This window comes from Phyllostomus hastatus, unplaced genomic scaffold, assembly GCF_019186645.2.
Source record: "Phyllostomus hastatus isolate PE091 unplaced genomic scaffold, TTU_PhHast_1.1 phas_contig_210, whole genome shotgun sequence".
Taxonomy (NCBI): Eukaryota; Metazoa; Chordata; class Mammalia; order Chiroptera; family Phyllostomidae; genus Phyllostomus; species Phyllostomus hastatus.
The window spans coordinates 26,430,575-26,458,098 of NW_025333737.1; the positions used below are offsets into that span (position 1 = coordinate 26,430,575).

At 59.2% G+C, this 27,524-nt stretch overlaps 1 protein-coding gene across 1 annotated transcript; it reads right to left on the reverse strand.

Moving 5' to 3' along the window:
- Positions 1 to 3,841: 3,841 nt before the first annotated feature.
- On the reverse strand, positions 3,842 to 23,124 carry NGFR (nerve growth factor receptor). Its single transcript, XM_045836847.1, has 6 exons — positions 22,951 to 23,124; positions 15,990 to 16,131; positions 12,238 to 12,597; positions 8,094 to 8,346; positions 6,697 to 6,857; positions 3,842 to 6,004 (listed from the first exon to the last, which is right to left on the reverse strand). Exons 1-6 carry the CDS (start codon positions 23,026 to 23,028, stop codon positions 5,703 to 5,705), a joined length of 1,296 nt encoding a protein of 431 aa, XP_045692803.1. The 5' UTR covers positions 23,029 to 23,124; the 3' UTR covers positions 3,842 to 5,702.
- Between the last annotated feature and the right edge of the window lie 4,400 nt (positions 23,125 to 27,524).

Consider the following 27,524-nt stretch of genomic DNA (forward strand, 5'->3'; position numbering starts at 1 on the left):
AGGTGTGGCATCAGACCGCCAAGGATTGGTGCAGAGGACTGGGGGTCTCTGATGGAGCTGGAGAGTGGTCTGGAGTCTGGGGCAGGGCCCAGGGCAGGCAGAGGAGCCTGGCCTAGCTGGGAGGGGTCAGCACGAGGGCAAGCACACTGTGGGGAGACAGAGATGAGGGGACATGAGCCTGGTAGAGCCCTCCTTGCCTCAGCTCTTCTGTATCCATGTTCCCGAGGGCTCAGTCTTGTCCACCGGCCTTCTGCACGCCAGCTGCCACAAAGCCAGGCAGGAATCTGCTTTGCATTATCAGAGGAGCCGCGTCCCCCAGGCATATGGTCAGCAGACCCCCCAGCCAGGAGCATCATGGGAAATGTCTTCTCCTGACCCCCAACTCTGGCCTCAGCCCCTTGTTCCCCTGGAGCATGGGGCTGGGAGCTCAGTGGCTGCCGCCACACCCCTCCCCACTGGATGAAGAGGCTTTTCACGTTGTTCCGAGTCTCATCTCGGCTTCGTTGCACTGGATGAAAGAGAGGAGGGAGGCAGGAGGGACAGAGAAGGGGCTCTGCCGGGCCAGCGGAGATCAAAGGTCTCACCCTCCAGCCTAGAGAATGATGGAGACACAGCAGTTTCCCCAACGTGAGTGAAGAGGAGAGAGGCCTTGGGGACGGCGGGAGGGGCTGGAAGGCAGAGCCACAGGCCTCGGGTCCAAGGAGACTGATGACACAGGCAGAAGCAAGGGGGCATCTCTCTGTCCTCTGAGCCCACGGGGGGCTCAGAGTGAGTCCCTGCTCCGGGAAGCAAGAAGCTCTGGAGTTGCCTGGTGTGACAGCCACAGCCACTGTGGCCCCTGAGCACTCGCCATGGGGCCAGTCCAAACTGAGATGTACTATAAGAATCAACTTCTTTCCTCAGTAGGAGGAAAAAAAAAAGTAACATTTCATTAATAATTTAAAAAATATTGATTACATGTTGAAATAATACTGTGGACATACTGGGCTAGAGGAACTATTAAGTTCGTCTCGTCTGCTTCTTTTTCCTTTTGTAATGTGGCTACTAAAAACTTAAAAGTCACATATGTCGCCCGCTCTCTCTTCCTATTGGACGGGGCTGCTCCAGGGCACTCCGTTCGTTTAGTCAGCCGAGTTTTATTGGGTGCGAGCTCTATGCCAGGCAAGGTGCCGAGGATTAGACAGTGAGCAAAGCCAGACCCTGTCTCTGGTTTCCTGGAGTTTACAATAATCAAATAATCACTCAGACGGGTGCCTAATCGCAAAGGGAGATAAGTGGCCCAAAGACAAGGAGTGCAGCTCTCCGAACCTGGGATCACGGAGCGCGATGTGGGCGCCGAGTGTGACGAGCACTTCCCCGGGGAAGCCCCGAGCTGGGAGGCACCTTGGAAAAGAAGGGGAAGGAGTGTTCCAGGCAGAAGGGGCAGCGTGTGCCAAAGCCTTGTGGCGAGAGGGATCACCAAAGCTTGAAAAATGGTAAGAGGGCTGGCCTGGGGGAGAACAGAGTGAGGAAGAGGGGGGCTGGAAGGCTGGGCAGGGGCCTCAGGCAGCACGTGCAGGCCACGTTAAAGATGGAAAGCTGGCGGGGGAAGGGGCCATGGGGACCTCTGCAGTAATGTCAACAGTAAAGATGTAAAAAATGCCCTGGCTGGTGTGGCTCAGTGGATTGAGCGCCAGCCTGCGAACCAAAGGGTCACCGGTTTGATTTGCAGTCAGGGCACATGCCTGGGTTTCGGGCCAGGTCCCTGGTGGGGGGGCATGCGAGAGGCAACCACACATTGATGTTTCTTTCCCCGTCTTTCTCCCTCCGTCCTACTCTGTCTAAAATTAAATAAAATCTTCTTTAAAAAAGAAAGGGGAAAAAAAGGATGGGAAGTTCATGAAGCATTTTCATTAGCCCTCATGGGGGAACTGGAGAAAAGGGGTGGAGGTTAAGCTGAAGAAGGACAAGCAGGGTTTTCCCACAGTTTAGGGGGGCAGTGCAAATATCTGGTACAACGTCTTTAAGGCTCTCTGCCCCCCACCCACCCACCCTGGAGCCCTAAGCCAGAGCCGGTAGCCTCTGTCCGCCTCACCCAGTCCTGCACGCTCTGAGCGACTTTCAGATGCCCCCTCTTCGCTGCCCTTGTGGCCCCTTCTTTACTTCAGGCCGCCACTGACTGCACCTCGGCCTCTCCGGCTGCGCCCTCGCCCTGCACACCGCAGCCAGAGCTGGCGCTCTCTAAACTGGAATCTGTCTGTGGAAACCCCCTGCTCACAACCCCCAGGGGCCCCGCAGCGTTCCAGGGATGCAGTCCAGACGCCTTAGCATGTCTCTCCGTCTGTCCACCCTTCTCCGCCTGGCCCCACCGACCTCCGCTCCCTCTCCGGGCTCTGGGCCCGGGAGCCTCCCCAGGCCCTGTGAGGTCTGCTCTGTCTCTTCAGGGCCTTCGCTGACCTGGCTTCTCCGCCAGGAACACTGTCCTCCCAGCTCATCGAGTCCACTCATCTAAGGACTCAGGTTCAACGTCTCTTTTCTAAGAAACCTTCCCTGACTGGCAGAAGGTGGGGGCTGGGCCGGGACCTCCCACTCACCCCTAGTGTGGCGCTGCTGCACACCACCACACAGGGCCCGTGGGCTACCTCCCCCTCGAGAACCGAAGGTCGCCGAAGGCAAGGATTTGCGTCTCCCTCATTCCCACAGGCAGCAGCTGGCTCTCCGTCAGCACATTTGGGGTGTTTCCCCATCAAAACGAGGGTTCCCTTAGGACAGGAGTGGTGCCTCCCTCATCAGACTGGAAGTATCCTCAAGTCCGGGACTGTGTCTCTCCATCACATGGGAAGCTCCTTCAAGACAGAGGCCATCTCCCCCGCACACTGCGAACTGGGTGTTACCCAGGTACCAGGCTCACTCCTCCTCCCGACCCGCACCCCACCCCCCCCACAAGCACCCTCCTCACAGCCCTCACGGCCTGGGGCTGGAAGACGGAGGTCAGCTGGCCCTCCAGCTCACGCCTGCCTCACTCGTGGCAGCAGCGGCTCCGCTGGCCCCTCCCAGGATTTCGGGATTGGGAAGGTTTGTTTGCTTTTCTTTCTGGGAGTAATTGTCTCGAGCTTTTCCCAACAACCGAGAGCCAGCCCCATCAGGGGACCTGGCCAAGGGATCAGCAGGGGCTGAGCGGCTCTGATCAGCTGCCTGGCCAGCCTCAAATGGGGGGACAGGCCCGGGGCCCGGAACCCTGCAGCCCAGGGAGCTCCCAGGCCTGGGCCAGGCAGGGCTCAAAGCCAGGCTGGTAGGAGCCAGGTCTGGGACCTGCCTGGGAGAGCCACAAGGGAGGGGCCTGCCCAACTCCAGGTCAGGCCAGCCGGGCTTCCTCCAGGCCATCTGGAGCTGGGCCCTGTGCTCGGGCATGTGCTGCGGCTGGGGGCGGGGGAGGGGAGGGGGCGCGGGTAGCGGTGGTGGATTGTCTTCCAGAGCATGTGGGTGGCTGCAGGGTTGTGACCTGGCCCTTCTAGCAAGCCTCTGGCTCCCCTGTGGTCACTTTCACTCTTGACATCTGGTCAAATTCACAGCTGGCCTGCTTCCTGCGTGGCCGTTTTCACTTTCCCTCTCCAAGATCTGGGGGCAAAGGGCCCCCACTCCTTCCCTGTCTCACATCAACTAACTCCATGGCTAGTGCACGTGAATTTGCTGGATTTCTGCTAAAACTCCCCCATTTGGTGTGTGTGTGTGCGCGCACGTGGGGAGAAACAGGGCAGAAACTGAGTTGGAAATTATGCCTGGGTCCCTGTGACACGTACAAACCTCTGCCAACTCAAAAACACGTGCCTTTGCAGAAAATCACTGCACGAGCTTCCTTTCTTTGCTATTTAATGTTCATTTATGTTTTATGTGTAAGATTCAGGAGGGCCCAAGAAATGATTACACAGGATGCAAGGGAAAGGTGTCAGGAGCTCGCAGCCCCCCGCCGGGAGGCCAGGAGGGAGGCAGGAGGGGCCCCAGAACCGAACACATGCTAAAACGTACTTGCCACCCCCACCCCCTCCCCCTCCCCAGCTGCTGGGGAGGGAAATAAATACACTCAGACTGTCCCGCTCCCAGCTGCACAGGTCAGGGGCCAGCAGGTGAGTCTCCTCCTCCCACTGCAGATGGAGGTCAAAGCAATGCCCTCTACGCACAGCGCTCCCAGTCGGAGGGTGGGAGATCCCTGGGGGGGGAGGGGTGGCTGTCAGTGCACACATCCTGACCTGGGCTCGTTCATGCTAAATAGACAAGGGGAGCCACTCATTCCAACATCAAGCAAAACAGAACAGGCTGGGAGGGAGCTGCAGGCCCCTTCCTGGCACCAGGCTAGGGAGAAACTGTCCTTGGTGGGGTCCTCTAAACCTGGGACGAGCCGTCTAGGGGCTGGCTACAGTCTGACTCAATCGCTTCTTGCCGAGTTCCCACACTGGTCCCCTTTTCTTCATCACAACCTTCGGGGCCCAGCCAAACCCAAGGCTTTGGGGAAGGGGAGGATGTGGGGAGCATTCCTCCACGTGCAGGCCCTGGGAAGACAGGCGCCAGCTCAAGCCTCAGCCGTCCTCGGCCCGCCAGACCCGGGGGCGAGGGAAGCCGGCGAGCAGCGTTCAATCCCCTGTGATGCTTGTCTGGCAGCTGCCCCGGGCAGGATCCGGTCCCAGCCTAAGAGAAGGAACTTGTGGAGAAAAGATTTCTCATCCTGTGTGTATCTGTGTCGTGGGTGGGTGGTCCTTAGCCCCTGAGCCCCAGTACTGCCTGTGTCGGCTCTGGGTCTGTGCCAACACAGGGCAGGGATGGAGAGCGCTTACAGACGGGGCCCCTTCACAGATGCCACGTGGACACGCCTGGAGCTGGGGAGCCGGGCGAGGGAAGCAGCGCCCCTTTCCACAAACTCCGAACCGGACTCTGGTCAAGATGGATCAAGAGCCAGGCTTTGGGTAACGCATCCCGTCTCCATGTCCATGGGGGCGAACAGGCCTGGAGACGGCGCAGGGTGGACTGGATTTGGCTGCAAGACCTCTCCCAGGGGGTCGCCTGGCTCCCCTCTCCCAGCGCTTAAGACAACCTGAAGCCTGCGCCCCTCATTCAGGGAAGACAAGGCCAGCCCACGTTTGGCCACCCTGCTGGTGAGTGGCTTTGGGCCTCTCTCTGGGCCTCGCTGTCCTGTACGTAAAACAAGGAGGGGGGGCTGGATTTCAACTCCCGCTTCCAGCTCTGACAAGCTTACGATCCTCTTCATCTTAGGCCAGACGGGAGATGTGGTGGGGCTGAGGGAGGGGTTAGGCCACGATGATGCTCCCTCGTTCCCCAAGTTCACAGTGTAGAGTCCATGGCTCCGGTTCCCCAGTCTCTCTGAGTCTCTGGGGCCTTATCATCACCCCACCGCCACCCCCGGGGTCAGCCCTCCAGGCAGGACACCTGCTGTGGTGGGAGGCGCCGGCCCACAGGGAAGTCTGGGGAGAAGGAGCAGAAGGCAGAGGTGGTGAGGGGGCGGGGAGGGGAGGCAGCAGGGGCACTTCTGGTGCTGGGGAGGGAGCGTGATCGGAAGCGATGGGGCCACAAGGGGCAGCGACAGGGCTGTGGTTTAGAGGCTCCGGACTCCCCGGCCCTGCCCAGAGGAGCTCAGCTCTGACGCTGGCCCATGGGGGTCGGCCGGAGTGTCAGTCACTGGAGTGGGGGCAGGGCAGGGGCCCCGGGTCCGCTCACACGGGGGACGTGGCAGTGGACTCGCTGCAGAGGCTCTCGACGATGTCGGCTCGCTGGATGCGGCGCAGGGCAGCCAGGAGGGCGTCGAGCGTGGCGCTGTCCTGGGCGGCCCAGCTGGCCAGCAGGGCCCGGACTGGGCAGGCCTCATGGGTGAAGGAGTCTATGTGCTCGGGCTGGTAGCCCAGCTCGTCTGCCAGGTGCCGCCAGGTGTCCCCCGCGGAGCCATTGAGCAGCTTCTCCACCTCCTCCCGCTTGGCTGGTGGCAGGCTGCTGTAGAGGCCTCCGTCCCCTTTGAGGGCTGCCAAGAACCCAGAAGTCAGACACCACCCACCAGGCCCTCTTCCCGTGCCCCCCCCCACCACCCACAGTGTGCCTGGGCACCTGGGATGAGACCTGAGAAAGGCTGAGGCATTTCCCTCAACCTAGGGTGGCCCCCAGGGCCTCTGGCCACCTAAGGATGGCCAAGATGAGGTCCTGGATGGGGGGACCAGACTGTGGGGGGGCCAGGAGCAGACACTGACTCATGTGCCCTCCCCACCCATAGCTCCACACTCTCCGCTCAACCTAACCCCTTCCCTGCCCCCTGCAATTAATCAAAGTGGAGGAGGAGACGGGACTCTCAAGTCCCAGACTCAACTGTAGCAAGTATCCTGGAGCTGGACTATGGACCACTAAAATTATGGGACATAATTAACTACTTGTTCCTTAAAAGACCAGGGCAGGAGGCTAATTGCAGCCACTTGGGGGAGTAATTAGCCCTAGGGGGCACAATTAGCTTGATGAGTCTGGATGCTCCAATTTGTCAAATCGTCCATTTCCCAAGTCACTCCACAGGAAGGGACCTCCCCCACCTCTCACCTCACCCCATCTTCCTTCTGTCCTTCTACCCAGAAGCACGGGTCACCAGCCTCTCTGGCAGTCCATCCTGCAGTCTAATCTTAATCACTCCTGATCACCCTGCTCCATCCCCTTCCCCGCCTCGCTGCTCACCCTGGCCTGCGGCCGTCTGTGTGTGCGGTTGCTGGTCATGCAGGCTCTGGCTGTCCACAGAGATGCCGCTGTCGCTGTGGAGTTTTTCTCCCTCGGGCGGAGGGGTCTGGTTCACGGTCCGGCTGTTGGCTCCTTGCTTGTTCTGCTTGCAGCTGTTCCACCTGGAGCCGGGGGGCAGGCCCAGCCTCAGCGGGGAAGGGCCGTGCCGGCCACGTGGCCAAGGCACGTGCTCTGATGTGTGGGGGCCCGGGGCAGGGTAGGGACCCAACCACAACCCCAGCCACAGAGCCTGAGGATCTCCTTTCCCTACATAGCTGCCCCTGGCCTGCACTGAGAGCATCGTGAGGGCAGGAGGCACTCAGGGCTCGGTGCACACCCCACGTGCTCGGTAACTCAGTTCACGGAATGAATGACGCATAAACAAACGACTTTCTAGAATTCCTTGTTTCCCAATCTACTCTTAGGAAACATCTGCACAGGCATGCAGGACACATACAGCACAAGGACTTCCTCTGCTACATGAGCACTAACGAAAAACTGGAAACGGACCAAATGTCCGTCAGCAGGATGCTGGTTAAACCCACCCTGGCCCGCCCCTATTACTGAAGCAGCGGCTACACATGATCAGACAGTCTGCGTGTCCTGAAGGAGGCTCTCTTGCGGGATATCACAGAAAACGTCACAGAACTCGGGTAGTGTGATCCCATCGATGCTAAAATGTATACGTACCCGTGCATTTACGTATAACTAAAAAGTTTTACGTACACGTGTTTATAAACGCACAGAACGTGCTGGGACAGAACCCAAACAGATTTTGATGATGCAAGGGGGAGGGTTTGGGGGGTAAAAGGGAGCTTTTGTATTTTGCTTTACGAGACATTACTCTTGTCTGTATTCTCCCAAACAAGCATATATTACTCTGACATTCGTTTTGGTGTGTTTTTTTAAGAATAAAAAATGCACGTAAACATTTAAAATGCTTTCTGGGAGTTCTTGCACACGCCGGCTTTCCGGATGCGGGTGCCACAGTTTCTTGGGGGTGTGACATGGGAGGGACAAGACACGTGCATGGAGACATCTGTGTGTGTTAACCAGCTTCGGGGAATGAGGGCGGAGGCAGTTGGCAAAGCAAGTTTTCTGTGTGCAGCTGGGGGCTGGGGAGCCAGAGAGGGGAGCAGCCTGGGAGCGGGGCGGTCCTGACCAGGCCAGGCCAGGGACAGTCACCCTCCCTCCTGCCTGCTGATCCGTCATGCCCTGGAGTCGGGCAGCTGATGGTAAGTGAGGAAGAGCGTGTTTTGGGGTTGAGTTAAAAGAGTGTGCATTTCCAGGTCAAGGTCACAGTAAAGCCCAGCTTGAGAGCAAAGGTCCCTTTCTCTCTCCCCTACCCCTTCTCTCACCTCTTGAAGGCAATGTAGGCCACGAGGCCCACGACCACGGCGGCCAGGATGGAGCAGTAGACGGGGATGAGGTTGTCAGTGGAGCCTCGGGTCACCACGGGCTGGGAGCTGCCCATCACTGTAGTTGCCACGTCTGCCGCTGTGCTGGCCACGAGGTCTTGCTCTGGAGGCGCCTCCGGCTCCTGGGTGCTGGGGGCCGTGCTGTCCGAGCCCTCTGGGGGCGTGGACCGTGTAATCCAGCGGCCAGGGATCTCTGGGAGGAAGGGTGACGGGATTGAGTGCCCACTCCCTTCAGCCCCTCCCTTTATGATCTGACCCACCCAGTGCTTCTTCCTGAGTCCCCAGCCCACCCCACGTGCGCATGTGCTCAGGCGGTGCACGTGTGGGTGAGGACTGGAAATTCATGCGTGATGATGTCACGATGATGGAGAAGAGCAAGAGCCTGGGAATTGGGACACCTAAACCCCCTTCGGCTGTGTCACTGACTTGCTGTGTGACTCTGGATCAGTCCTTTCAACTCTCAGGACCTCCATTTCCCTGCCCGTAGAATGGGGATATTAAGAGAGACGGTCTCGCCCTGGCTGGTGTGGCTCAGTGGATTGAGTGCCCGCCTGTGAACCAAAGGGTCACTGGTTCGATTCCCAGTCAGGGTACATGCCCGGGTTGCGGGCCAGGTCCCTGGTAGGGGACAGGTAAGAGGCAACCACACATTGATGTTACTCTCCCTCTCTTTCTCCCTCTCCCCTCTCTGTCTAAAAATAAATAAATAAAATCTTTAAAAAGAGAGACAGACAGACAGAGACAGAGAGATGGTTTCTAAGCTCCCTTCCATCCCGGCGGTAGTTGTGTTCCTAGACATCTATTCTGTGCCCCCGGGGACCCAGAACCTGGCGTGAAGGCGCACACACAAAGAAGAGAGTGTAAGCCCCGGGAAGCCTCTAGCTGGAATCGATCTGGGAAGCTGTAACCTCTCTGACCCTAGGTTGCCCCAGTGGCCCCAGTTACCCTTGTCCTAGGGAGGGATGAGGGCACCCCGGTGCCCTGCCCCACCCCACCTCCCCTGAGCTGGCACTCAGCCCCCTCTCCAGTCTCTGCCGTCCCAGCTGTAGGCTCGGGCAGGGTATGGACACCAGGCCAGGATTCCCTCCAGCCAATCCTTGGACAGTGGCTAGCCCATTTCCTGCCCTGCGTGGCCCTCATTCCATCCGATCTTGCCGTCCAGAGAACAGAGTGTCAAGTAGCCGGAACCCTGCTTGGGCCGGAAGCAGGACGCAGGCTGCGGGTGGACACCGGCCTCCCGAGCAGGTACTGCCCAGCACCTCAGGGGGAAGGACACTGTGCCTTGCCACCCTCCTAGGCCGTCTCATGCCAGACGGGCACTGCCAGCCTCTCTGGCTACGTCCTGACCCCAGTGGGTGGGATTTTCCATTCTGTCACTCAGCTGCGGGCAGGTCCTGGGGTTGTGGGCTCTGGGCGGCCTGAGGGTACCTGTCTGGGCAAAGCTGCCTGCCCTATCTGTCCTCACTTCCCACACCTAGGGCTGCTGGGAGGGCAAGCAGATGGGGCCTGCCAACGGGGTGATGGGGAAGGCATCTTGCTCTTTCGCTCAGCCCCACCCAGCTCCCAGTCTGCCCACCCAAGCTGGAGTTGAAGGTGCCCACCGGTCTCTGGGCCTCCTTGGCTCAAGACTAAGAAGCTTCAAAGAGCCCTGTTTTCAGCACCTTCTGAGAGGTGAGGCCCCTAGATGTGAATCTGGAATACATCTGGTTGGCACTGAGGAGGGGCTGCCATCTCAGTCCTGGGAGGGGGCTGCGGGGGTGGGGTGGGAAGTGGAGGAGACACAGCCCGGCCTTTGGCAGCCCCAGATACGGTGTTAGACTGGGGAGGGTCTGCTCTTGCCCTGCTCGGAAACCGGGCCAGCCGGAGGGGCAGCCCGAGCCCTGAGGCTGACCCAGCCCTCGGGCTGGAGGCATGGCAGTGAGTCCGGCCATCACAGAGACTCCAGAGCCATGGGGAAGGGACAGGCCAGGCTGAAGACAGAGCTGTCCAGGGCGCTTTCCCCACATTTCTCCCGTCCCCTCTGACGGCGGCTGGGGGATAAGATCCAGATGCGGCCGTGTCCACCGGCATTCCAACCCGCTAAGCCCTTGGCAGGTCCTGACAGCCGTTTCCGGCATGGGAGCTGTCAGACTAGGGGGCGGGAAGAGAGACCAGGTTATCCCTGCTAAATCCAAGCTTCACCAGGGCAATTGGGGTGGGGGCGGGGGCTTCTGCTCCAAGGGTGGGTGAGTCACCACGTTGACACCTGAAATGTATATGCGGGAAAGTGCAATGCACTGGAGGGGAAGGGGGCAACCAAACCTTGAGTCAAATTCCGTTTCCTGAAACGTCCCCTCTGCCCCAGAGCCGACATTTAAGCCTCCAGAGGCTGGAGTACAGAAGGGCAGAGGGACAAGGGTAAACAGAGCCTTCAGAGGGACCCTCCCCCTTCAGGGTGGCTGGGGAAGTGGGTTTCTCTCTGGGGGAAATCTGTGAACACCCCAAAACAGCAGGGCCCCCCCCCAGCCGCCACCTTTCTTTGCTTTAACCGCACCCCTGACTAAGCCCCCCCCGACCAGCCGGCCTGGACTTGCCCGGGGAACTGTGCTCGTGCCTGCCTGCTGCCAGCTGCTGAGACTCCCTCCCAGCTCTGCCCTTCGCCTGGCGCCACTTGTCTGTCTCCTCGCCCGGGGCAATGGCCACCAGAACCGCCATGTTCTGTACCCCAGTCCTCCCAGCCCCCCACCCCAAAACAGAAAGCTTCACAGGCACCCCTGGCCACAGCCCGACCTAAGGGCCCACTGCACCCTGCGCTCCCTGAGCCAGAGGCCATGGGAGATGGAAGGAAGGCACGGTCGTGTGGCAGCCGGGGTCAGACTGGAGGCTCCCCACAAAGGACACCTACCGCCCCCATCTGACTGGGGACTGACCGAAGGCAGAGGCTGGGCCGCCTCCACCAGAAGGAGCGACTCCTGGCACCTGAGTGCTGGGACCTTCTCTGTTATCCGACTGAGGCACAGGCTGTCTCCCCACCATCAAACCCCGGGTTCCCTGAAGGAGGCACTGCGTTGCCTGCTCAAAGTGAGGGATCCCCAGGGCTGGGGAAACAGCTCGATGGGCACCCAGCTACAGGGTGACAGAGAGAACGTGAGGGCACCGTCAACCTCTCCCTGCGGTGGAAAAGCCCACCCATCTCCCCGAGACAGAGGTCACCAACTGGAGACCAAAACGGTCCTTCTCTGACAGCCACGGCGCTTCCTCCTCCCTCCCAGGAGTCACACCACCTCCTTCCGGCCTTTGCCTGGCTGAGGTGGGCACACCCAACCCACACCACCACCGCCCCCACCCCCGGGGCAGCAGCTGAGGCCTCCACCTGCACCCTGCCTGTCAGCCTCGGGCTCCGGCCACTCCCCTTCTTCCTCCACCCCCACAGCCCCTCCCCCACGACCTCCCCACAGTTCCCTGCGGCCCACCTCACCCTGGACTAAACCGTAAAGTGACTGCTGACCCCGCCCCCAGGTACCGCAAGTCAAAGTGGTTCTCTCACCCACAACCCCACTAGGAACCACGTGCCCAGTGGGGACACTGAGGTCCAAGACAAGAGTCGCCTCCTTAACTAACATCGCTCAGCTAGTGACGGGGTGGATCCCGTCCTAGGCCCCACAGCCATGAACCGCCACGGACCCAGACCAGGCCTCCGAGCGAAAGGGTCCCAACCCCTGAGGGTCCCTCAGTTTCCCCGGTCCAGGAAGCCGGCTTCAAGGATCAAGTACGTTTGCTCTGTGCTCTGCTCACAGTGGCCACTTGCCAGCTGCTTATCTGCCACCCATCCAGTCCCCAGCTGGCAGCCACAGACTTAATAAAGCCCCAGAAAATGAGTTCGAATGTGGTAGCTGCGGCCGGGAGGAGGAGGAGGAGGATGGCTTTCCAAACACTTCGCCCAGATGAGGAAAGAGTGAAAGGGAGCCTTGGGTGAGAAGAACGGAAGCCACTTCCTCCGACAGGTTTCAGGGAGGGTGGCCGCTGGCTCAAGGCCAGGCCTGGCCCTTCCCGACCCCCAGGGGACGCCCTTCCCCAGCCGGCAGCCGGCCCGCGGCGCGCTCACCCTCGCACTCGGCGTCGGCCCAGCGCGTGCACTCGCGCACCTGGCGCTCGGTGTCCTCGCACACGGTGCACGGCAGGCACGGGTCCACGTGGTTGGCCTCGTCGGAGTACGTGCCGTCAGGACACTCCTCGCACACCGTGTTCTGCTTGTCCTGGCACGAGAACACGAGGCCCGAGCCCGCCTCGCACACGCGGCACGCCTCGCAGAGGCCCGTCGTCTCGTTCTGGTAGTAGCCGTAGGCGCAGCGGCACACGGCGTCGTCCGCCTCCACGCAGGGCGCTGACATGCTCTGCAGGCCCACGCACTCGGTGCACGGCTTACACGGCTCGATGGCGCTCACCACGTCGGAGAATGTCACGCCTGTGGGCAAATGGATGGGCGGGGAGCGGGGGGCCCAGACTTCAGCAGGCTGCTTTTGGGCACTTGGGTCGCAGGGGTTGCATGCAGGTCTTCCTTTCGTCCACCACCCCGGCCCCCGCCAGGGCGCTGCCTCCCTCTTTAAGCCTCACACCCCTACAGATTCCCATCCTCTACCCTCCCGTCCCTGATTCCAGGTCTGTGAAAGCTTGGGGCAGCTCACTAGGAAGGAGGAAATGAGTCAGAAGCCCCAGGCTGCAGGCCGCGGACTTGATGGCCCCCCGACGCTTCCGGGTAACCCAGCTGGTGCAGGTGAATTTCTTGGCAATTTCTCTTAGAGAATTTGGGCTCTGAGCCCTGTACCCCCGTTCCCAGCAAGATTAAGGCATACTCTGACTCTGAGCGTGGTTCCCACCCAGCCCTCCCCGCAGGCCGGAGCTGGGTTGTGCAGCCAGCCCAGGGGACCAGGTGTGGTCCAAATGGGAGTAACTGGGTTAGATACGTAATTTCCCACCCATGGCGCTCCCCCACGCTGCTGAAAGGCCTGGCTCTTGAGGGTGGGGATGGGAATCCCGGCAAGCTAGTTCAGGTCCAGTAGGAGGGATCGAAGCTAGAAAGCAAGAAGGACTTGCATACGTCGTCCTCTGCCCTTTCAAATGGCATAAAGGGGAGATTTCCAAGCTCCACCTCAGCTCATGTTCTCCTAATGAACGGGTGTGAGCTCCGGAATAAGGGCAGGGACCCCAGGGATGTCAGGGTCCTCGCCTCCTGGTGCAGAGGAGGCCCAGAGCCCATCTTCTTCACCCCTCCCAGCCCGGGGTGGGGAACTCAAGCCAATCTCACTCCCAGAGGAGGCCTCCCTGCTCCAGGGGAGGAAGAGCAGGGGCTTAGCGACCTGAGAACCAGGGGAGCTCTGCTCAGAATGCGGAAGCACGAGCAGAGAGAGTAGCATCTCACTGAAGGCAAGTCAAGGCCTGTTGCAGGGTCTGACCTCAAACTTCTCTAAAGGCGCCAGGAGACAACGTGGAGCACTGGGTCATTATCTTGTGGGAAGTGGGTGGAGAAGCAAATGTAAAAAACCAGGCCTGGCTGGTCCAGCTCAGTGGGTTGCGTGCCGACCTGCAAGCCAAAGGGTCGCTAGTTCAACTCCCAGTCAGGGCACATGCCTGGGTTGCGGGCCAGGTCCCCAGCTGGGGACATGCAAGAGGCAACCAGTCAATGTATCTCTGGCACATCGATGTTTCTCTCCCTCTCTAAAAATCAATAAATAAAATCTTAAAAAAAAAATCAAGTGGCAAGGACAGAAATCAGGGAAGAAGAGAAAGATGACAGTTCTGGTAGAGGGACCGCCGTATTTCTCTTCCTAGGAATCAAGCAGACCTGGGTTCCAGCATTTATTAGCTGTGTGACTTTGGATGTTTTACGGAACTTCTCTGAGTTTTTTCTTCCTCTGTAAAATAGGGAATAGTGTTTCCACTCACAGGGTTGTGGTGAGGAGTAAGGGAAGTTCACTGGGAAGCCCTTGACACACAGCAGGGACCCTATAAAGGCTGGGCCCGCGGGGTGAGCAGTGACAAGTGTGGTGAACTTCAGTAGCAGGGATGGTCACACAGCAGAAAAGCAGGGTTTCCCATCTAAACAAACGAGAGGCTCCTATCTGGTGGGCATGTGGCAGGCGGTTGGGCATAGCCGCCCGGGAGGGGGAGGAAGGGCCCTGCTCATGGGAAAATACAGAAAATTAGCAGAAAATTCCTGGGAGAGGGTTTTAGAGGGTGGGGAAAATGTGGTCTTTTTTGGCAGAGAATGGAAGGCGGGAGCTTAATGGGTTTCCTCGTGGAAACGCTCTGAGGATAGAGGGAAGGTCCACTGGGGTCTCCATTCCATAAAGTGGGCTTGTAAAGGCAGCCTGTTAATGCAGCTGGTGGGGAGTGAGGGGCGGAGGGAAAAGGAAGGGAACAGACGGAGGAAATGGGAGGGAGGACTCCTGCCACCACCTCGGAGCTCGCCTCCCCTCCCCCTCCCCAGAGATACCAGAACCTTCCTCCCCCAGGCTCTTCCACCCCACCCCTTGCTTCCCCAGGAGGTGAGTGCGGTCCCATGCTGGGAGACTTAGGGTCCAGGGAGGAGAGGCCCTGGGCCAGAGTCTAGGAAATGAGAGAGGCAATCTCGGGGGAGGCTCCAGGGTAGGCAGCAGTTGGCCCACCCTTCCCTGGCACGGAAACCCTGTTAGGCCAGGGCAGGCAGCCAGAGGGCAAGGCCTCACAGGATGTGCAGTCTCCCCACGCAGTCCTAGGCATCCCTCTGCTGGGGGGCGGAGTCACAGGGCTCATACACACAGAGACGGGAAAACAGTGTTTGGGGAGACCGAGGAGCTCCGGCTGCCTGAAGGATGGAGAGGTGCTCGGGTGTTGGTGGTGGGGAGGCGTCCAGCGTCAGACTAGGCAGGCAGGTGTGTTCAGGGCTCCCCGTTCCTGTGCCCTTGCTCCCAGGGTGGTTAGAGAGTGGAGTATGGTTGCCACAGGCCCTCCAGATGGGCTTGGAGTGCCAGGTGGAAGGTAGGATCTGACTGGGCAGCGAAGAAAGGTTTCCAGGCAGGGCCAGGACCAGAGTACTGAGCCTGTGGCCTGAAGGCAGCTACTGAGGCTGGGGGCACCCCACAGAGCTGGGACTCCTGGCTCAGAAGTGTGCAGAATTCAGACCCCAGGCCCAGCACCCCTCCTCCTGCCTCCTCCAGCAGCCCTGGGAGACAGGATTCTCTCCCCTTCCCAAGGAGATCTCAGGTAGCAATGGCCACAGTGCCCCTGTCCCCTCCCCCACCTGACATTGCCCCACAAGGAGGACTTCCTTACAGTACTCCAACCCCCATCCCTGCACTCGGGAAGGCTCTGCTGCCTTAGTCAGAGCTGGACAACAGTTGGGGCGGGGGGTCACCACCTCACCACACCCTCCCAGGATCCCCCAAGGTCAGTCTACCCAGCAGCCGGGATTTGATCCTCCTCCCCTGCCCCCTCCAAAACTCCGAGGGCAAGTGGCAGCCATTGATTTTGCAGTGCAGATGATATTTTTAGCTTGTCTTAGTGTCAGCTACTCTTCCCACCAGGCCACATTCTGCTGCTACCAGGCTTCTCTGCTTGGGGGCTGGGAAGGGGCTCCCTTCGGGATCCCCCATCAGGTTCCCCTCCTTCCTCTGCAAACTTCTCTCATCCACCCTCAGCTTCCCCCCTCTGCCTCTTGTCCTGCATCAGACCCACTTTTGGTGCCCATACCGTGGTGGGTAGGAGACCCTGCCAGGAGGCAGAGGACTTGTGAGGCTTCTACTGGACACGCCCCTCCCTAGGCCCTGGCTCCTCCCTCCCATTCCTCTCCCCTCTCCCCACCTGCCACCCTGTACTCACTGTCCAGGCAGGGCTCGCACACGGTCTGGTTGGCACCGCAGGGCTGGGCCACGCCCTCGCCTAGGTTGCAGGCTTTACAACACTCCCCGCTGTGGGTGTACAGGCCTGTGAGGCAGGCCTCCTTGGCACCTCCGAAGGACACCTGGGAGGGGGAGATCAGAAGGTCAGACTGGTAAGAGAAAGGAGAGGGAGTATCTTCTGAGGGATCAAACACCCCCTCCTAAAGCCTTCTATTGGAACCACCTGGGCCCGGATGAGCTCACCACGGAGGTATTAGGCACATCAAAGCTGGCAGGAAGAAAGGCAGTGGGGGTCAGCAACCCTTGCAGGCTGCTGGGGGTGCGAGGTCAGAGCCCCCCCATGCTGACCCTCTGCAAAGTTCATCATGGGGTTACAGCAGCTCTTAGAATCTCCAGGATGCACCACGTGGGCGCAGCGGCTTGAAGCCCCGCAGGGGGCCCTCACGAACGGTTGGGCTGGATAGGCTGCAGCTCGCAGGGGGCTTCCAGCCAAAGGGGCAACTGCAGGCTGAATTTAGTCAAAACACCGCTTACTAAGCTGCACACCGGCAGGGCTCCACCTAGGCGGAGGGGAGCCTTTTTCTAATGACAGCTAGCAGGGCGTTCTCTATTCCAGATCCTTAATTCTACCATTCTGCATATTATCTATCCAACGGGAGGTATCTGGACCCAAAACAGAAGACAGAGGGGCGGGGGTCTTAGGTTCAAGTCCTGACTCTGCACTGGGAGCTCTGAGCTTCCCTGCCCTCCCCCTCTGAGTCTCCAGCTCTCCACAGAGGCAGAGAGGGCTACAGCTCAGGGCCGGGGCAAGGACCAGCCAGCGGGCAAGAGCGTGGTGCATGACGTGAGAAAGGGTTGCCTGTTAGCAGCGATGAGACAGCGGTGGCTCTCACCACCTAGCAACCCTGCTCCACCAGGGATTGATTTCCAGGCACCAGCCCTCCCCCCTCCCTGCCCCCCACGCAGCCAGTGGGAGCAGCCCTGGAACCAGCCGAAAGGGGAGTCGGATTCCTGCCGCCGAGGCATCTTTGCTTGTGGATGGAACGATTTAGCACCACATTCCCTAGAGGGAGGGGCTGCTGGGAGCTTGCTTTATATTTCTGTTCCTTAAAAAAAAAAAAAAAAAAGCCTTCATGTCTAATAAAACTCCCAAGCCTGTCTCCCTGGCCCCAGACCACGCAGCTCCCATCGGACACTGGGAGGAAGGACGGGCTCTCAGGTTGGTTGTGGGGGCAGAGGGGAGCGGCAGAGGTCATTGTTACCAGATCGTGGCCAAGAACATTCCCTTCCCTCCAGTCCTGTACGATACCCTGGGATCTCCCCAGGGTTAGGGGGAGGCAGGGGGATGCACAGAGTGGATCGGTCTAGGAGGCAGTCTGTGGTCCTCAAGAGCCCAGCGGGGGGTGGGGTGCAGGCAGCCCAGGAGGGGGACCTTGGGTGTTGCCACCACCTCCTCGCAGGTGGCAGGCACGCAGTGCTGGGAGCATGTGCGGACCAGAAGTCCTGGGGGGAGTCCCAGATACAGGCTTTCCCCTAGATGAGTGAGATTCCAGAAGGGTCTGTTTGGATTTCTTTTCGTCCTCTTAGGGCTCTGCTTAAATCTCACTTCCTCAAGGAAGTGGAGCTGTGTCCCCGGCCCCTCACAGACCAGTGCAGCCGCCCTGCGACTCGGTCTCCCGGCTGACTGCTCCCGCCTGCTCCGACACTGTACAGGATCCCCCAGTGGACTCCCTGTGGACTCCATCTGTGGTTGGCCCAGGGCCTGGCACGGTCCCTGGCACAGTCCCTGGCATGAAATAGGGACCTCACAGAACTCCAGGGGACCAGTTTCTGGATAGCTGAGTTTCCCCACAAGCCAAGGAGTTGCTGCCCTAATCACTTACTGTTTTCCGTTTTAACCACGGAGACTGCATCATTCTCCACCTCTGAAACACGCCTTCACAGTCTCCCCATGACCCAGGGACCCAATAGTTACGCCAGCGATTATTCCAGGCTGCTATGCAGTGAAGCCCTCGTGTTCATTATCCCAAGTCACCACACTTGCATCTCTTTGAGTTCTCCTGTCAGCTTTTTAAAATAGTTCTTTCTGTCTCCTCCCTTCCCGTCAAGGTATCAGTTGTCAATTCTTGCTGCTACCAGCGTGTGACCGGAGCGGCCCCTCCCCCACCACTCTAATTGAATCTTTAGAAACTGTGTGACCAGCCTCTGGCAGGAAGGTGTATAAAATGAGTGTAGGTAGGATCTGAAGGTGAGGGTCAATTCTTCAAGGAAAAAGTGTGAGCTGTACTACTGCCTTTGTCCTCAGCAGCCTCTGTGGCTCTGAATCCTGACGCATCACTTAGAGCTGGGTGAGCTGCGACCAGCTTTGAGCTTCTCTGAGCCTCAGTGTCTTCCTCATGGGGTCATGGCAGCATGGATAGGGTTGCTGTAAGCAGTAAATGAGTGAGGACGATGTTTATGCACGTTGGGAGCCCTCTCTTCTCTTTCCCAAGGTCTTTCTTGCTTCCTTTCCTTGGCCACGTTCCAGTTAGTTAGGGTCAGTGAAGCCCCAGGCCCGGTGACCCGAGGGGCTCTGTCTGGAGGATTCGTGGGTGGAGCGGCCGCCTGATACAAGCCCCTCCTCATCGAAGCCTGCTCTCCCTGCTGCAGCCGGCGGTCCTCTCTCTTCCCCGGGGCCTTGCATTAGTGACCATGTGTTTCCTGTGATTGATTCGTTTCCTATTTCAAAACATTGCAGCCCTCCCTGGGTAGTTCAGTTGATTAGACTGTGGTCCCCGATATGCCGAGGTTGCAGGTTCGATCCCCAGTCAGGGTGCATAGGAGACTCAACCAATGAATGCATAAATAAGTGGAACAACAAATTGATGGGGTTTTTTTTCTCTCTCTCTCCCTTCCTCTCTCTCTCTCCCTAAAATCAATAAATAATCATTTTAAAAGACATCACAGATCTGCTACTACTTAATAGTATGTTACTTTGGGTAAATTCTCAATCTCTCCGAGCCTCCATTTTCCCCTTTATAATACACTGGGGGCTAGTATCTACTGCTCAGGGTTGCTGTGGAAAATTAAATGATATAACTTGCGCAAACCTGTCTGGCGTACACTAGAATAAATGTTAGGTACCGAAGAAGCGTCCCCTCTTAGGGAAAGTGAACTGTCAACCCTAAGTAGGAGGCAGTGGGAGGGGAGGGCTTAGCCGTCCCCTAAAAGAGGAAACCGTCCAAGAGTCGGGGGCAGGATGGATGTAGAGAAAGGCTTAGCCACCCGGGAGCCTGAGGAAGTCACGGAGACCAAAGGAGAACGGGTACCTTCTCTCTCCCTGTAGTTCAGTAATTCAACAACCACTTGCCCAGCATTATATGCAATAGGAGTTTCCAGTGAGACGTGGCCCCTGATTTCTGTGGGGAACCACGGTCCCATGAGGGAGAGGAAGTGTCCCTCTGAACGGCTCGTCCAGAAGACAAGATGCTGAGGGGGAAAGACCTGAGGGAATGCCTTCATCCCTCTCTGACAGCTGGGGAAACTGAGGCCCGCTGGGTCACTCTGCTGAGCGGCCTGACGCTTGGCCCCTGCCACACCCTCTCTCGGTTCAAGCCAGGGCAATGCTGGGAAGCCAGGAGGGATGACTAGGTTCTGGGCTAATTGCTCTAAAATGGCCAATTTACCAAAACAATAGAAGCAGTTGCCTGAAATTTACATTTATTAGACTTACTCATTTCCAGTCTGATTGAATGATTTAATCCCATTTTTGAAGATGTTTGCAATCGTCTCATTTGTGCCATTTCAAAGCTTTCAAGAAATGAAGTACCCTTAGATAAATTGACTTAAGAATCTGAAAAAAATTTTTTTTCATCAGACAGAATAGAAAACACACCAAAACAGGTGAAAGAATTTGAATATGAATGCTTCAGTGTGATGCATCCGAACCATTCACAACAGCTTTGAAACAGGGTTCCCTAGGCGAATGGAGCCATGAGCGACGAAGATTTTTCAGATATGTGGAGGGTCTTTTGAGGTCGCTGCCAACCCAGGGGAGGCACTGGCTCATGCCCCCGCCCCACCCCTTTAGGCGGGAGCTGAGTTTGGGTTAGGAGACCAGAGCTATTTGCTGAGGACGGTGCTGCAGGAAGACTTCGAGGGGGGCGGGGACTCTGTGTGGGGCCAAGAGACAAACATTAGAACCAAGGGCATAGGGCAGGGACGCCATCTCCAGGGCCAGTAGTGATTCAGGGCCTCTCCTCCGTCTGTGTCTGTGTCCGGGAAGGGAGAGGGGGCTGGCGTTCAGAGGAAGGAGCCAAGCATCCTGGGTTCCCAGGGCTCCACCCCTCACTGGCTGGGAGAGCCTGGTTTCGTGCCTGAACGTCTAGGAGGTTCAGCTCCCTCGATTGTAAAATGGGAATCACTAGATTTACTCTTCTGGGACCTCAGGGGGATTAAACACAGCAAGAGAAATTTACCCAGGGTTGTGCGTGTCCCATAGTAAGCACTAAACCAATTTTATGACTCCCGCCTCCCCACCCCTCGCCCCCAGGGGAGAATCTACGTGCGTAAGCGGGACCCGGTAGGTAGAGCCGGGTGGGGACACTGCCCTTCCCGGAGCCGCCTTCCCCACCCGGCCGCCTGCGTTCTCCCATTTGCTGCCCTCGCTGCATCCCTATTAGGCGCATTAGCCAGCCCGGCGGCTCCGGTTACAGACGTCTGAATGACAAAGTGCCTCCATTACCGGCGCGGCCCGCCGGCGGACCCGCCGGGACGCGCGCTCTGGTTTCAGCACTCTCTCGCCGCGGCCCAGGAAGAACTCGGAGCGCCGCGGTGCGCGGGGGGCCAGCCGGCGGAGAGCGGCGGCGGGGCGGCAGGGTCTGCGCGGAGCCCACCTTCCCCAGCCCCCAGGCCCTCCACGCCGCCAGCTCTCCTCCTTCCTCGCCTCTTCTCCGCTCGGGAGACGCTCCCTCCGGCCCCGGTCCGAAGCCCACCCCCTCGCCCCTCCGGGTTCTACACGGCTGTCCGCTCCAGTCCCACGTCCCCGCTCCTCTTCCCGGCGGAGAAGCATCTCTAACCCTTGGGGTGAACAGACGGGCGAGCAGTCGCCCCCAAATCCCCGGAGGAAGCCATAGGTATCCACAGACCCAGGGAACCTGCGCTGAGCTTCGGGAAGGGGGCCGGGGCCGGCGCCCGGAGAGGGCCTCTGCTCACCGACGCTCCATGCAACACCACTACTGGCTCGGCTTGGGCTGGGGTCGAAGCCGCCCCGCCGAGAAACGCAGCTCTACTTCGGAGCTGGGACGCCGGGCTGCCCCCTTAAAAAGTGCGGGCAGTCCTGAGCTGGGAGCCAGGTGAGGGGCAGTCAAGCCAGGACTCTGGCTCGACTTGCGCACGGGATCTTAGCCAAGTTGTTTCAACTCTCAGAGCCTCAGTCTCCACGTCTGCGACGCGGGGATCTGGGAGCGCGATGCTCACCTGAAAGATGAAGATGCCCGGGAGAGTGAGGACACCTCCTTTAATGCCAAACCTTCCAGGGGCTCTCCGTTCATGGCCACACGCCAGGTCGCAAATCCTGGTTATCTTGTCAGAACTACCGGGCGGGCTTGGATGCTTAAGGTGACTCGCACTCCTTCGCCTAGACAGAATCCGAGGCGTCCGCGCGCCTCGGTCTCGGTGCTCAGCGCCCTCATCTGAAAGCCGGGCGGGGCGCGGGCGGAATCCCGACCTCCCTGGGCGCTGGAGTGGAGAGAACCGCGGGCGCCGCGGTGCTCGGGTCACTTCACTTAACCGGGCGCGGGCGCGCAGCCCCAGTGACACCCGCAGCTGCGGAGGGCACTGCCCTCACGCCGCAGCGCCCCCTGTGGGCCGCCTTCGCCGGCGCGACCCTGCGCCGCGCGCCTGCCCGGACATTCCCAGCCTGGCGCGTCCCCGCGGTCTGCACCCCGAGACGTGGTGGCGGCCAGATCCGGTCAGACAACACCCACTCCATCCCTGCTTGTCCGCTGCGCTGCTTCCAGCTGCGAGAATGGGCGCTTCGGAGCAGCCCGTGAGTCGTAGGGGAACGAGGGGAACGGGTTCGCCCCGGCAACGTAGACGCTCCCTTCCCAGCTTCGGATGCCCGGCGCAGTTTCCCGACTGGGCGAGGCCGCGAGAAAGAGCGTGAGCCAGGAGCGGGAAACGTCCGTTCCTCTGCGCTCTCTTCTCGACCTGCTGTCCCTCGGCGGACCCGCGGGGCCCCGACCGCCTCGGGGTGGTCCGCGCTTCCTTCTCCGTCCTCTTTCACTTCGCTTCCATCTCTCTACCTCCCAGGCCGCCGTCCCTTTTCAGCACCCCCCCCAACCCACTTTCTGTCTCTTCCACCGACGACTCCCACTCCCCGAAGCTCTCCCTCCCACGCCCCTCCCCCCCATTGTCTGGCCAGTCCTCATTGTCCGATGCCCGGTCCCCTCGGTCGCTGCAACCTCCTCCCCCATTGTTCCGTCCCCTCGTCCCTAGCCCCGCTCACCCCTCACATCTCGAGTCCCCGTCCCATTCTTCATCCTTCCCTAGCCTGGGGTCCCATCCCACGACCCTCCAGAAATCAAGAAGCTCAGAGGAAAGTCGCCCTGAGATTCCGGCAATAAAACGCCCTCTTCCAAAGAACCCAGGCACATCCGAGAGTCCCAGGACCTCCTCCTCCGAGACCCTGACCAGCTCCTCCACACACACGCCCATGTACCTGAGGACCCGCCTCCGTGCGCACCGCTGGCCCGCATCTCTGCCCTGGGTCTCAGGGGCTCCTCTGCGCCCTGAGAAGCCTAGACACTCCTCTGTGGATCCTGGCATCGGAGCTCCTCTCCCGCTATCCATCCCCGGCATCTGGGACCCCAACGCTCTGTACTGTTTCCCTCGGGGAAACCTGAATCCATCGGATTCCGGTCCCGGGAAAGGGAGTGGGCTCCCCGCAAGCTAGCACTCACCCCCAGGAGCAGCAGCGGCAGCAGCAGCAGCAGCAGGCGCGGCTGGTCCATGGCGCAGCCCGCAGCACCTGCCCGCATCGTCCACCTCCCGAGGCAGCGCCCGGCTTCCAGTTAGTCGGCTCCGCAGACGGATAGGGCTGCGATGCGCTCCGGCACCCGCCCCCCGGAGCTGGCCGAGGCTCCGCTCCCTCTGGCTGCGGGCGGGAGGGGCTGGGAGAAGCCAGTGCGGTGGCCCCGCCTCCTCCCCGCCCAGCCGGCCCACCCCCGGAACCGCGCCCGCCCTCCCCGCTGCCTCCGGGAGGGGAGAGGAGGGGAAGGGAGGGTGCTTTCGGAGACGCGTCCGCGCGCCCCGCTGCCGTTTCTGCTCGCCCTGGCACTCAGAGCCTCTCCCCCACCTCGCCCTGGTACCCAGAGTGCCCGGCCTGCGCTAGGGCGCATCTGTCGCAGATGCTGTGGGCTCGGGACTAGGGCGGCTCCCGTTCCCCTCAGGCTGCGCCTGCCCGCAGGAACCACTCTTACCCATCTTGCTCTGCCATCCATCCCTAGCATCTGGCTTCAGCTTCTTCTCCGGTCCCCGGCTCCCACCCAGCCTTTATCAGCAAGGTGCCTACTGCCCTCCCTGCTCTTCATCTTCTGGTCCGTCTCCTACCCCTACCTCTGCCCTTTCCCAATGCAAAGGCCTAGGGTGAGGGGATGGGAGGAGTAGCAGGTGGCCTGACCAAGGGACATGTAAGGTGGAGTCCGTCCCAACATCATCTGAATTCTCAAAAGACGCGTTTGAAGGGGTCACAAGTGCGCAGCCGAAACACAGGAAGACACACACTCTCAAGCTTACATGCATGTACTTATGTACCACGTGCTCCCACACCATCCTCATGCACTCATAGACCCGCACATTCTATGCATACCTGTAGAGTGTGCAGCTGCACACTCAAGCACACATGCACACTCATTACATACACGGCCATAACAAACATTCGTACTCACCCCACGGTCACACGTGCACATGTATGTGCACATGTCACCTCCACTCACGGGCATAGTCTCTTGCACAAGGGTACACACATATCCATGAGCACGCACACTTAATACCCATACACAAACACACAGCTGTGTCCTCAACAATATACTTCCACTAGACTATTTCCATTAGCTTATGAGCTCCTTGCAGGCAGAGACTGTGGTTTCTTATCTGAATGCCTGGTACACAGTAGGTGTTCAAAAAGATCTGTAGAAAGGAAGAAATGGAAAAGTGGTTAGATGGACTCACACCTGAGCACCCACCCATGCACTATACCATCGCCCGGGTGCACCAGGAACCTCAGCAGGTCCACATGGTAGGCCCAGCAATCCAGGGAGTGTGCCCGCAGACTTTCGGTGGGAGGCAACCTCCACCCCCCGCACCCTGATGCCCGCCCTTGCCTGTCCCCGCTCTTTCCTGGTTCTTGACGTGAAGGAGGCCAGAGCTGTGGGAGGCACGTCCACGAAGTCCACCCCAGCACCCTGATCTTGGCCACACGTGCATGGACCTACGCTTTGACTTTGAAAACAACAGTACTAATCTCCCACCTTACAGGAAGGAGAGATCAGTGCCCTCGTGAGGAGGACTCGCTGGCAGTCGATGGGTGATTTCCTAAATCAGCTGGAGCTCATTCGTTCATTCACGGGGAGACATTTTTGCCTTGTGAATTTCTTTCCTGCGCAACCAGCAAACTCCAGGGGTCAGCCGCAGAAAAGACAGGTAGACAGCACTGTGCGTGAGTGTGGATGAGCCCCACCGGGATAAGAGGCCCGGCAGCTAGCCCATCTCTAGAAATCCCTGAGGATTCCCTGCTCGGGGACAGGGAGCCACCCTGGAGCCGGAGCCGTCTCCTTCCCCGCTGCTTTTATGGCCCTGCCTTTCCTGTCTGCTGAATTCATGGAAAGCAGGAAGGGGCAACATTAGTCCTAACAGCAACACTGAGCTGCTTACTACCAAGAGTATCCACAGTGTGGCATTAATTTAAATACTCCTGTTACTAATTTATGATCCCAGGTACTATTATCGCTGAAGTTATCCATCTCAACACAATTTAATATGACCCACGCTACCATGGCCGGGCCTGGGTTGTTAATAATTTCCATGGTCTTGATCATTTAAGCCTTACTCGAACAATTACAAACAGCAATTGTTACTATTATTAGCAGTATTCCTATGATGAGGGCCGCACACCAGACCACGATGAAATGCCGAGCGCTGTCGCGGAGAGTGGCCCTGCGGAGCTCGGAGGGGACAGAGCACTGACCTGAGAGTCAGACAGACCTGGCTAAGAGTGCCGACCTGGGCCACGTCACCCCACGCGGCTCACTCCTGTGTGGTCTTAGGCAGGTGAAGTCATCCCTTTCTGCCTCTGTTTCTTCATCTATAAACTGGGAATTTTTTAAAAAGATCCTATCTTGCATGGGCACGGTGAAGAACAAATGACGTAGCAGTGTTCCTCACGAGGAGAGGCTCCACCCCCTTGACGCATCCAGCACACACGTGTGCGCACGTACTGTACACCACCCCTGCTCTCGGCGCCGGGGGACGCAGCAGTGCACACCAGCAGCTGCCCGCATGGAGCTGAGGTTCTAGTGCATTAGGGGTCTGCTGTGAAGGGTGACTTTATACTGTGACCCCTTGGCTTGGCCATGCTGTAGAGAGCACAGCTGGGGTCAGGAGGCACCTTTGCTGGGACCACCGCCATGACCACAGTCCCTGCCACTGTCGCCATCACAGCCACCTACACCAAAACCAGCACCATCGTGACTGCCAGCATCACTAGGAGAACCACCACAGCTAACACTGCCATTACTCCCACGCCCCCGGACATCTCCACCACTGCCGTGACTGCCACACCCTCGTCACCACCATCCCCGTCATCACCACACTGCCACGCCCCACCTTCCTTCCTCTGCACCACCACAAGCAGCCGCGGTTCCGGCTCCAAAGTGTGCTGAACTCGGGTCTGACGCTTTCCCTTGGAACAGTGTCAGGGGCCCTGTGAAGCCACGGCCTGCCTTATCTTAATGCCCTAATGGCCGTGACTCCCGACCTCAAACATGAGTGTCCTTCAAAAATGTCTCTCTGACCCAGAGCCCCCTGGCCCCTAACCCTCAGCACTGGCAGCCAGCGCTCTAGGATGGGCATGGGTGTGGGCTCAGGAGCCGACTGCAAGTGGGACCAGACAAGATGCAGCCGTTTTCATGGGAGGGTCCCCCAGAACCATCTCCCAAGACAGAGTTGTGCACATAGAGGGCCCCTCCCCCCACCACACACACCCTAGTGCTTCCTGGACCTAACAGTGACCCGAGGGTGAAAGGGCGGAGAAATCACTGCCGTTCCATGTGGAGCTGGGAGTGGGCATCACGCTGTGTTGTCAGGCATTGAACCAGGTTTGCCCATGCCCTGTCTGTCCCCCCACCCCTCTGTCATGGTGCTGTCACCCTGTCCCTTCCGGAAGGCAAGCCCCTAACACACACTCCCTGTTCTCCTGTCCCCTGGGGCCCCTCCCGTCAGGCCCTCTGAAGAACAGGACTCACAGCTCCCTGAGTCCCTCCCTAGGGAACCAGCCTGCGGCCCCAACTCACTTCTGAACAGAAATGAAACCCCACCGTTTACTGAGACGGCCTATGGGCCTGGAGAGTCACACAATTCTCTCCTTTAATCCCCACGTCCGTGAGGAAGGTCCTGGGATTGCCGCTTTACAGATGAAGACACTGAGGCTCCAAGAGGTTAAGCCGCTTGCCCGAGGAGCCCTGGAAGGAAGCAGTGGTACCGTAACTGGCCTCTGTGTCGCGCAGGGCCCTCCACAGTGACGCTTCTCTGCGTTCACCCCCATGTCCCGTCATGCCTCCTCTTCATCCCAGCCCTCCAGTCTTCACTCCTGTGAGTTGGGGAGACAGCACCTGCGTGTCCGAGGGGCGGCACTCTGCTCCTCAGTGCGACCACTCAGGTGCCCCTGCTGACGTGCTGGGCTGGGGGGCCTAGGTAGGACTGGCAGAGGTGAGCTGGGGGATGACCCCACCGTTTGGTCAAAGGTGTGATTTCTGAGCTCTCTCAGTGAGTGGAGTGCTCACTCTTCCAGCCTTGGGAGAATCAGCTCCCCTATCACCGGTTCCAACGTCCAACCAGAGGAAGGGTGAAAGGAGATGGGCAAGGAGACAACAACTTTGGAGGGGGGGTTGGGCAGGAGGGGGCCCTGGGCCTGCCCCAGCTGCATCCCATCTGCCCCGGGCAGGCGGCCAGGCAAGGTAAGTGAAACCTGCTGCCCCCCATTAGGAGCTGGCTCGGTGGCTTTGAAGCGTGATGCAGTGATTACTTCAGAGTTTACTCCTTCTGGGCCGTGGTGGGGCGGGGGGGTGGGGGTGCGGCGGCGGGCTAGCCAATGAGGGGACAGGGCAGGGCCCAGGGACTGGTTTGGAGTCCATGCAGTTTGATTCTGGAGCTGCGTTAGTTAGTCGTGAGAGGGGTGGGAGGAATTAGTCAATTTCGGAGTCCAGTTAGATTAACTGGAGCATCAAAGTGGGCCAGTTGCACTGTGCCCTCCCCCCAT